The sequence below is a fragment of the Entelurus aequoreus genome, linkage group LG06, assembly GCF_033978785.1.
Source record: "Entelurus aequoreus isolate RoL-2023_Sb linkage group LG06, RoL_Eaeq_v1.1, whole genome shotgun sequence".
In the NCBI taxonomy this organism is placed as follows: domain Eukaryota; kingdom Metazoa; phylum Chordata; class Actinopteri; order Syngnathiformes; family Syngnathidae; genus Entelurus; species Entelurus aequoreus.
This window is the reverse complement of record NC_084736.1, coordinates 12382994-12394432: the sequence shown is the minus strand read 5'-3', so window position 1 is coordinate 12394432 and position 11439 is coordinate 12382994. Positions and strand designations below refer to the sequence as shown.

Here is an 11439-nt window from a genome sequence, read left to right as displayed (position 1 = left end):
TTTTAAATAGGTTAAAATCCAATCTGCACTTTGTTAGAATATATAACAAATTGGACCAAGCTATATTTCTAACAAAGACAAATCCTTATTTCTTTTAGATTTTCCAGAACAAACATTTTCAAAAGACTTTGAAATAAGATTTAAATTTGATTCTACAGATGTTCTAGATTTGCCAGAATAATTTTTTTGAATTTTAATCATAATAAGTTTGAAGAAATATTTCACAAATATTCTTCGTCGAAAAAACAGAAGCTAAAATGAAGAATTAAATTAAAATGTATTTATTATTCTTTACAATAAAAACAATTCATTTACTTGAACATTGATTTAAATTGTCAGGAAAGAAGAGGAAGGAATTTAAAAGGTAAAAAGGTATATGTGTTTAAAAATCCCAAAATAATTTTTAAGGTTGTATTTTTTCTCTAAAATTGTCTTTCTGAAAGTTATAAGAGGCAAAGTAAAAAAATTAATGAATTTATTTAAACAAGTGAAGACCAAGTCTTTAATATATTTTTTGGGATTTTCAAATTCTATTTGAGTTTTGTCTCTCTTAGAATCAAAAATGTCGGGCAAAGCGAGACCAGCTTGCTAATAAATAAATACAATTTAAAAAATAGAGGCAGCTCACTAGTAAGTGCTGCTATTTGAGGTATTTTTAGAACAGGCCAGCGGGCTACTCATCTGGTTCTTACGGGCTACCTGGTGCCCACGGGCACCGCGTTGGTGACCCCTGCTATAGACTATGCAGAACGAAACTAAAACTGAACGGTAGGGGCGTATTGGTACACAAAAATTTCGGTTCGGTACGTACCTCGGTTTAGAAGTCACGGTTCGGTTAATTTTCGGTACAGTAAGAAAACAACAAAATATCAATTTTTGGGTTATTTATTTACCAAATTTGCCAAATGTTCCACCAAAAATATTTTTCTTAGTGGAATATTTGATGTGCAGTAATCGGAACCTTGGATAGGTCAATAATTCATAATAACATATATTTTGCTGCTGCTGTGCGCACAATTTGTTTTGTTTTTATCCCCTTCATAACCCTGAACGTACATTGAAAATACACGCAACCCTAACTCAAAATGCCGGACATTTGAGGCATTTAAGAAACTCCGCCCTGACAGCTCCGCAAAAGAGGACATGTCCGGTGAAAAGAGGACGTATGGTCAGTCTATCCTAGCCCGTTAGCTGCTAGCATGCCGGGTGTTGGGCCTCGGTGTGCATTGTTTACACAACGTGCGTTACGCTACTTAATATGTCCGTGTGGAAACTCGTTCGGTACACCTCCGAACCGAACCGGAACCCCCGTACCGAAACGGTTCAATACAAATACACATACCGTTACACCCCTACTGAACTGGCTACAAAGTAAACAAAAACAAAATGCTGGACGACAGCAAAGACTTACTGTGGAGCAAAGACGGCGTCCACAATGTACGTCCGAATATGACATGACAATCAACAATGTACACACAAAAAAAGATAGCAACAACTTAAATGTTCTTGATTGCTAAAACAAAGCAGGTGCGGGGAATAGCGCTCAAAGGAAAACATGAAACTGTAACAGCAAAACACCAACAAAACAGCAAAAAGCCACCAAAATAGGAGCGCAAGACATACTTGCCAACCTTGAGACCTCCGAATTCGGGAGATGGAGGGTGTTGGTGGGTGCGGGGTTGAGGTGCAGGCAGCATACCCCTTCCCCTTCGAGCTGTCCTGGATGAAATGAAATTCTTTTTTCCAATCATTTTGGAACTTGCAAGCGTATTTCTTCTTCTTACTCGTCGTCGCCATGTTTCTTCTTCATTCTTCTGCTTCGTCTCCTTCTTGTTGTGTGTGCAGTTGTGCACTGAGCTCCAAAAGCCGTAGATGTTATTGTAGCGTTTTGATTGATTGAGACTTTTATTAGTAGGTTGCACAGTGAAGTACATATTCCGTACAATTGACCACTAAATGGTAACACCCGAATACGTTTTTCAACTTGTTTAAGTCGGGGTCCCGGAAGAGTTAGTGCTGCAAGGGGTTCTGGGTATTTGTTGTGTTGTGTTTATGTTTTGTTACGGTGCGGATGTTCTCCCGAAATGTGTTTGTCATTCTTGTTTGGTGTGGGTTCACAGTGTGGCGCATATTTATAACAGTGTTAAAGTTGTTTATACGGACACCCTCAGTGTGACCTGTATGGCTGTTGACCAAGTATGCCTTGCATTCACTTGTGTGTGTGTGTGTGTGTGTGTGTGTGTGTGTGTGTGTGTGTGTGTGTGTGTGTGTGTGTGTGTGTGTGTGTGTGTGTGTGTGTGTGTGTGTGTGTGGGTGGGTGGGTGGGTGTGTGTTCTGGTAATGCTTACTTAATGGGGACATCGCTCTGTTTACACAGTCACCTTGGGGACAAAGAAACAGGTGCCCTAAAGGGAAACCTTTTTAAATGATAGTCAGATCCATTCTGAAGATGCCTAAGTGATTTTTAATATATTTAATTTGAACTTTTAAAAAAAAAATGTATATGGTCCTCAGTAGTCGCGTACAAATTTGTGTGAATTATGCAAAATTATTTAAATTTGGTCCCCATAAACCATATTAACTCTTTTTCCCCAGGGTCCCCAGTAAGAATGATCAGCACATTACTTCATCAATCCAGAGATTTAAAGACCTGTATGAGCTAACTGGGCAGTTAGCAAAACAACTCCAAATAAGTCAGGGGGTGATGTGACAAGTGGTGACAGTACACCTACTTTGAGACAAGAGCTATATTGATGCTTGGTTATGGTGTAAAATCATATCCAACAATTGTGACGACGACTTTTTCCTGTCAACTGAGTTTCATTCTTCAATGATTTCTGCTGGTGGTGTGCCTCTGGATTTTTTCAATGAAAAAAATGCGCCTTGGCTCAAAAAAGGTTGAAAAACCCCGGTGTACAGTAAAGTATGTGTGTGTGTATACATTAACCACCGTCACCACAGGCTTCACACCGCAAACATCCCCACTCATTCATTTCTCACCTTCAAATGACTGTGCCAATTTTTTTTTCAAAAAGGGCTGAGTGTTGACGGTAAAACCATTTTCTATAAGTGACCTGACGCAAAGCCCTCTCGTCCAATCACAGCGTGCAGAACCACTTTAAAGAACTGCTGTGGTTTGGAGGGATTGTTATCATTTGTCTTCTACTGTTGGTGGTCAAGGGCTAACTTCTTGCACTGTGTGCATGCTGGCGACCCCGCCTCTCCGCACAAAGACATTAAATCAGGGGTCACCAACCTTTTTGAAACCAAGAGCTACTTCTTGGATACTGATTAATGCGAAGGGCTACCAGTTTGATACACACTTAAATAAATTGCCAGAAATAGCCAATTTGCTCAATTTACCTTTAACTCTATGTTATTATTAATAATTAATGATATTTACACTTAATTGAACGGTTTAAAAGAGGAGAAAACACGGAAAAAAATTACAATTAAATTTTGAAACATAGTTTATCTTCAATTTCGACTCTTTAAAATTCAAAATTCAACCGAAAAAAAGAAGAGAAAAACTAGCTAATTCGAATCTTTTTGAAAAAATTAAAAAAAAGAATTATTGAACATCATTAGTAATTTTTCCTGATTAAGATTAATTTCAGAATTTTGATGACATGTTTTAAATAGGTTAAAATCCAATCTACACTTTGTTAGAATATATAACAAATTGGACCAAGCTTTATTTCTAGCAAAGACAAATCATTATTTCTTTTAGATTTTCCAGAACAAAAATTTTAAAAGAAATTCAAAAGACTTTGAAATAAGATTTAAATTTGATTCTACAGATTTTCTAGATTTGCCAGAATAATTTTTTTGAATTTTAATCATAATAAGTTTGAAGAAATATTTCACAAATATTCTTCGTCGAAAAAACAGAAGCTAAAATGAAGAATTAAATTAAAATGTATTTATTATTCTTTACAATAAAAACAATTCATTTACTTGAACATTGATTTAAATTGTCAGGAAAGAAGAGGAAGGAATTTAAAAGGTAAAAAGGTATATGTGTTTAAAAATCCTAAAATCATTTTTAAGGTTGTATTTTTTCTCTAAAATTGTCTTTCTGAAAGTTATAAGAAGCAAAGTAAAAAAATTAATTAATTTATTTAAACAAGTGAAGACCAAGTCTTTAAAATATTTTCTTGGATTTTCAAATTCTATTTGAGTTTTGTCTCTCTTAGAATTAAAAATGTCGGGCAAAGCGAGACCAGCTTGCTAATAAATTAATAAAATAAAAAAAATAGAGGCAGCTCACTGGTAAGTGCTGCTATTTGAGCTATTTTTAGAACAGGCCAGCGGGCTACTCATCTGGTTCTACGGGCTACCTGGTGCCCGCGGGCACCGCGTTGGTGACCCCTGCATTAAATGAATGACAAGAGGCTTCACTCCCTTCCTTTCATTCCTCTATGGAACGAACGCCAATGCGTTGATGCTCCTAAACACGCACGCACATGGCGATTTATCAAGTTCCTTTCTTATTTATTGTTCCATTAATTGACTTACCAAATATGGGCTATTTCTAATAAAGTGCAAAACTTCTGCAGTTGCATGAAGTCAGGCCACTTTAATGATGTGGCGGGCCACGTCACTGCCACATAAAATAGTGTGGCGTGCCACATTATATGATGAGGCTGTCCACATCAAATGACTTGGTGGGCCAACATAAATGACGTAGTCGTCCAGGTTAAGTTATGTAGTGGGCCGGTTTAAATTATGTGGTGGGCCACATCACTGCGACATAAAATAATGTGGCGCGCCAAGTTAAATGATGAGGCGGACCGCATTAAATGATGAGGTGGACCACATGAAATGGTATGGTGGGCCACATTTAGTGATGAGGCGGACCGTGTTAAATGATGTGGCGGTCCATATCAAATGACTTGGTGGCCCAGAATAAATGATGTGGCCGGGTCACTTTAAATGATGTGGCAGTCCAGTTTAATTGGTGTGGCGTGCCACATTAAACTATGAGGCAGACCACATCAAATGACTTGGTGGGCCAACATAAATGTTATGGCGGGTCAGATTATATGATTGATTGATTGATTGATTGAGACTTTTATTAGTAGGTTGCACAGTGAAGTACATATTCCGTACGATTGACCTCTAAATGGTAACACCCGAATAAGTTTTTCAACTTGTTTAAGTCGGGGTCCACTTAAATTGATTCATGATACAGATATATACTATCAGATATACTATCATCATAATACAGTCATCACACAAGATAATCACATTGAATTATTTACATTATTTACAATCCGGGGTGTAGAGGGGGGGGGGGGGGGGTTAGGTTTGGTTTTTATCATCAGTCATCAACAATTGAGAACAGAGAAATGGATATTGAAACAGTGTAGGTCTGACTTGGTAGGATATGTACAGCAAGTAGTGGACATAGAGAGAGAGAGAGAGAGAGATCAGAAGGCATAAGAAAAAGTATCTACATTTGATTGTTTACATTTGATTATTAACAATCCGGGGTGGGTGTTAGTTTAGGGTTGTAGCTGCCTGGAGGTGTACTTTTATTGCGGTTTTGAAGGAGGATAGAGATGCCCTTTCTTTTATACCTTTTGGGAGCGCATTCCACATTGATGTGGCATAGAAGGAGAATGAGTTAAGACCTTTGTTAGTTCGGAATCTGGGTTTAACGTGGTTAGTGGAGCTCCCCCTGGTGTTGTGGTTATGGCGGTCATTTACGTTAAGGAAGTAGTTTGACAATTACTTCGGTATCAGGGAGGTGTAGCGGATTTTATAGACTAGGCTCAGTGCTAGTTGTTTAACTCTGTCCTCCACCCTGAGCCAGCCCACTTTGGAGAAGTGGGTAGGAGTGAGGTGGGATCTGGGGTGGAGGTCTAGAAGTAACCTGACTAGCTTGTTCTGGGATGTTTGGAGTTTAGATTTGAGGGTTTTGAAAGTGCTAGGGTACCAGGAGGTGCATGCGTGATCGAAAAAGGGTTGAACGAGAGTTCCCGCTAGAATCCTCATGGTGCTTTTGTTGACCAGAGAGGAGATTCTATAGAGAAATCTCGTTCGTTGGTTGACCTTTTTGATTACCTTGGTTGCCATTTTATCACAGGAAAGATTAGCCTCTAGAATGGAACCTAGGTAGGTGACCTCATCTTTACTGGTGATAACAATGTCACCCACTTTTATAGTGAAGTCACTGACTTTCTTAAGGTTGATGTGGGACCCAAACAGGATGGATTCCGTTTTACCCAAGTGTATAGATAGCTTGTTGTCAGCGAGCCAGGTGCAAGTTCTACAGAGTTCAGCACTGAGGATTTTCTCCACCTGTGACTTGTCCCTGTCTGATACCAGCAAGGCCGAGTCATCCGCAAACAAGAACAATTCACAGTCGCATGCTGATGACAAGTCGTTTATGTATATTAGGAACAGTAAAGGCCCTATTATACTACCTTGGGGGACTCCACAGCTCACCGAGAGGGGGGGGGGACACGGTGCCGTTCACCTCTACCACCTGCTCCCTCCCCTCCAAGTAAGATTGCATCCAGCTCGATGAGGTTTTGTTAAATCCGATTGCTCGGAGCTTATCCAACAGTATAGCGTGGTTAACGGTGTCAAAGGCCTTCTGAAGGTCCAGCATGACCTTGCCGCAGTATTTGCCCGCGTCCACCTCATGTTTGATGTGGTCGGTCAGATAAAGGAGGCATGTCACTGTCAGTGGAGTGGTTAGTTCTGAAGCCGGATTGGAATTTGTACATGAGTTTATTGGTGGCAAGGTAACTATCGACTTCTTCATAAACTATTTTTTTCCATTACTTTCGAAATGGAACTGAGAATAGAAACAGGTCGGTAGTTGCCAGGTTCCAATTTGCTTCCTTTTGTAAAGAGTGGAGTTACTCTTGCTATCTTAAAATCTTTTTGTACTTGGCCTTGTGAAATTGAGAGGTTTATTATGTGCGTGATGATTGGGGCAATGATGGAGGCAGAGTCCCTGAGGAATCTGGAGGGAATATTATCAAGGCCGGTGGCCTTGTTAGGGTGGAGCGCGCTCAATTTTTTAAGCACCTCATCAGCTGTGACCATTTCTAATTTGAAATCATTGTTGGATACTCCTAGCTTTCTGTAGAAGGCTTTAATGTGTTCTACAACAAAGCGACCAGAGTGGTGGGACAGCTTGTTGACAAGAGTTGCGGCTATGCTGGTGAAAATGGCGTTAAGTCTGCTTGCTACCTCCATTTTGTCTGTAATGAGGGAGTCACCCTCCTTGATGCTGATGTTGGTGAGTCTGGTTTTAAGTTTTTGGCTGCAACCGGGAAGCTGGTTGTTGAGAATTTTCCAGAGCTCACGTGGCTTATTTGTGTTTTCCTCTATTTTGTCATTAATGTATTTTTTTAAGGATTTAGTCAGGCTGGGGTGTGTGTGTGTGTGTGTGGGGGGGGGGTAGTTTAAATTTTTTATTTTTTTTTTATTTTATTTTTTTGTCATAAAGATATACAATCATGTGTGCTTACGGACTGTATCCCTCCACGCTGTATTGATATATAATGTATATATTGTGTTTTTAATGTTGATTTAATAAAAATAAAAAAAATTTTTTTTTTTTTTTTTTTTTTTTTTTTTTAATTTCTTGTGCGGCCTGTGGTTGGGGACCACTGCTTTAAATGATGCGGTGGAGCACATAAAATGGTGTGGCGAGACACATTCAATGATGAGGGCAGACCACGTGAAATGGTGTGGTGGGCCACTTTTAATGATGAGTCGCACCATAAAGTGGCGAGCCACGATAAATGATATGGCAGGCCAGACAAGTTGGCAACCACTCCGTAATGCACTTGACTGCCACCTTCAGGACTGATTGCTCAATGCATTATGTTGAATATTGTTATGGTACAAAGCCCAAAACCAGTGAAGTTGTCACGTTGTGTAAATGGTAAATAAAAACAGAATACAATGATTTGCAAATCCTTTTCAACTTATATTCAATTGAATAGACTGCAAAGACAAGATATTTAACGTTCAAACTGGAAAACTTGGTTATTTTTTGCAAATATTAGCTCATTTGGAATTTGATGCCTGCAACATGTTTCAAAAAAGCTGGCACAAGTGGCAAAAAAGACTGAGAAAGTTGAGGAATGCTACTCTAACACTTATTTGGTACATCCCACAGGTGAACCGGCTAATTGGGAACAGGTAGGTGCCATGATTGGGTATAAAAGCAGCTTCCATGAAATGCTCAGTCATACACAAACAAAGATGGGGCGAGGGTCACCACTTTGTCAACAAATGCGTGAGCAAATCGTCAAACAGTTTAAGAACAACATTTATAAATGAACTATTGCAAGGAATTTAGAGATTTTCACCATCTACGGTCCGTAATATCATCAAAAGGTTCAGAGAATCTGGAGAAATCACTGCAAGTAAGCGATGATATTACGGACCTTTGATCCCTCAGGCGGTATTGCATCGAAAACCGACATCGGTGTGTAAAGGATATCACCACATGGGCTCAGGGACACTTCAGAAAACCACTGTCAGTAACTACAGTTAGTCGCTACATCTGTAAGTGCAATTTAAAAACTCTACTATGCAAAGCTACAGCCATTTATCAACAACACCCAGAAACGGGTTTTGTAAAACGACAATGTCGCTATAGCTTGGTTAATATGCAGGTCCCAGCATGTAAATGGAGTATTGTTGGCTTTTTTTAAAGATGTTTTTTAGAGGACTTTATAGGCGGAATAGAGTAATCCCCATTACCTGCATTGTTAGCCACCTCTTGCTCGCAATTTTTTTTTACTATTTACAAAGCACTATGGCCTAGTGCAGGGGTGTCCAAAGTGTGGCCCGGGGGCATTTGTAAATGACAGGTAAAATTAAAAGAAGAAAAGTGCAGTTCCCCTTTACGTATGTGGATGATAACGTCAAACCAATTACGTGCTCCGTCGTTCCGGTCTCTTTAGTCTTAATTTCTCTCCGCAGTCAGCGTAATGAAAACAAAGAGGGAATTCAGTCCTTTAAAAGACTGGAACTTCGGAAGATATCCACTTGATTTGATTGTCTTCGCCTGCTGACGCTACACATTAGTTTCACTGTTTTGGAATGTATTTTTCCATTTTTTTCCCTACTGGTAACAGAATTGAGTACAACAGCACCATCGAGAAGCTCCCTGACTGACCTGCTGGTTTCTCTCTTGACAGGGTGTAGAAGATGGCAGTGTGGATCCAGGCCCAGCAGCTCCAGGGAGACGCCCTCCACCAGATGCAGTCTCTGTATGGGCAACACTTCCCCATTGAAGTGAGACATTATCTCTCCCAGTGGATCGAGGGCCAACTCTGGTAAGGCTCTCTGACCCTCTTTCCAACACACCAAACTTGCTCAAAGGATCCGATTGATGTTTACCATATAGACACAAATATTCGCACATGAGCTCATTTAAATCGGCGGGAAGTGAAAATTGATCTTCCTCTGCTACTTCTGAAAAGTAGAGATGTCCGATAATGGCTTTTTTGCCGATATCCGATATTCCGATATTGTCCAACTCTTAATTACCGATTCCGATATCAACCGATACCGATGTATACAGTTTGACACCCATGGTTTAGAAAGCAAAGAAGCATGTGCAGTCAAAATAAATGACGGCATCAATATGTGTATATACATGATTAATGCAAAATTGTTTGTGATTAATTGCATGAGTCAACTCGTTTTGGCAGCCCCAGTTTTTACAAATTTTCAATGTCACCTATAAAACAAAGCATACGTGGACGTTTTTTGAGGTAGTCTACATTAATTTGCTTTAAGCATTTTTACTAGAGATGTCCGATAATGGCTTTTTTGCCGATATTCCGATATTGTCCAGCTCTTAATTACCGATTCCGATATCAACCGATACCGATATATACAGTCGTGGAATTAACACATTATTATGCCTAATTTTGTTGTGATGCCCCGCTGGATGCATTAAACAATGTAACTTTACCATGAATTGATTAACGTGGACCCCGACTTAAACAAGTTGAAAAACTTATTCGGGTGTTACCATTTAGTGGTCAATTGTACGGAATATGTACTGTACTGTGCAATCTACTAATACAAGTTTCAATCAATCAATCAAAAACAAGGTTTTCCAACATAAGAGAACAACTTCAACTCCAGTTATGGAAAAAAGTGCCAACATGGCACTGCCATATTTATTATTGAAGTCACAAAGTGCATTATTTTTTTTAACAAGCCTCAAAACAGCAGCTTGGAATTTGGGACAAGCTCTCCCTGAGATAATCCTGATACCCACTACAACTATGGGAAATACTATACTTTGACTTTCACAAAGTGCATTATTTTATTTTATTTTTTCAAACATGCTTCAAAACAACAGCTACAAAAACAATGAAGGCACACAGCTTCAGTCCAGAGTATACTAGAGCAGGGGTGCCCACACTTTTTCTGCAGGCGAGCTACTTTTCAATTGATCAAGTCGTGGGGATCTACCTCATTCATATATATAATTTATATTTACTTATTTATGAAATATATGTTTTTGTTAACAATGCAAGCATGTTTAACACATATAGTTAATATTGTCAACAAGTTAAAGGTGTTTAAAGATAATACAAGCATGTTTAACACAATATCTTGTACAGCCCTTTGAGACACTTGTGATTTAGGGCTATATAAATAAACATTGATTGATTGATTGATTGATATAGTTAATGTTAACAAGTTAAAGGTGTTTAATGATAATACAAGCATGTTTAACACATATAGTTAATGTTAACAAGTTAAAGGTGTTTAATGATAATACAAGCATGTTTAATACATAGTTAATATTGTTAACAAGTTAAAGGTGTTTAAAGATAATGCAAGCATGTTTAACACATATAGTTAATATTGTTAACAAGTTAATGGTGTTTAAAGATAATACAAGTATGTTTAACACGTATAATTAATATTGTTAATAAATTAAAGGTGTTTAAAGATAATGCAAGCATGTTTAACACATATAGATTCCTTTCTTCCATGAAGACAAGAATATAAGTTGGTGTATTACCTGATTCTGATGACTTGCTTTGATAGGAATCAGACAGTGGTGCTGATAACGTCCGCATTTTCAAATGGAGGAGAAAAAAAGTCCTCCTTTCTGTCCAATACCACATGAAAGTGGTTGGTTTTTGGCATCTTATTTGTCCAGCTTCCGTACTCCTTTGTATACACTTTACAAGAAATACATTGGCGGCAAACTCCGTAGCTTGCTAGCTTGTGCACGCCAGCTTTCTGAGACTCTTATTTTGTTAGCGCAGGCAGGATGAAGCAGCGCTTTTATTGTGCAACTGTGCAGTCGGTCTTTGGAGTTTTGACGACAGGTACGGCGCCAGAGTCTGTTGAAATAAAAAGTGTTTCTCGCCTTCCTTTCGGTAATTTTTTCTTAATAATGAGCTGGCAGCAGCCAGCGTCATCTCAGAA

General features: G+C 38.8%; 1 protein-coding gene across 1 annotated transcript in view; it reads left to right on the top strand.

The window, feature by feature from the left end:
- The first annotated feature begins 9180 nt into the window (after positions 1 to 9180).
- The window catches only part of LOC133652645 (inactive phospholipase C-like protein 2), a 357479-nt gene continuing 355220 nt past the window's right edge, over positions 9181 to 11439 (top strand). The window contains exon 1 of the mRNA XM_062051612.1: positions 9181 to 9314. Coding sequence (XP_061907596.1) covers positions 9187 to 9314 — 128 coding nt within the window. The 5' untranslated portion in view covers positions 9181 to 9186. The remainder of the gene's footprint in view (positions 9315 to 11439) is intronic.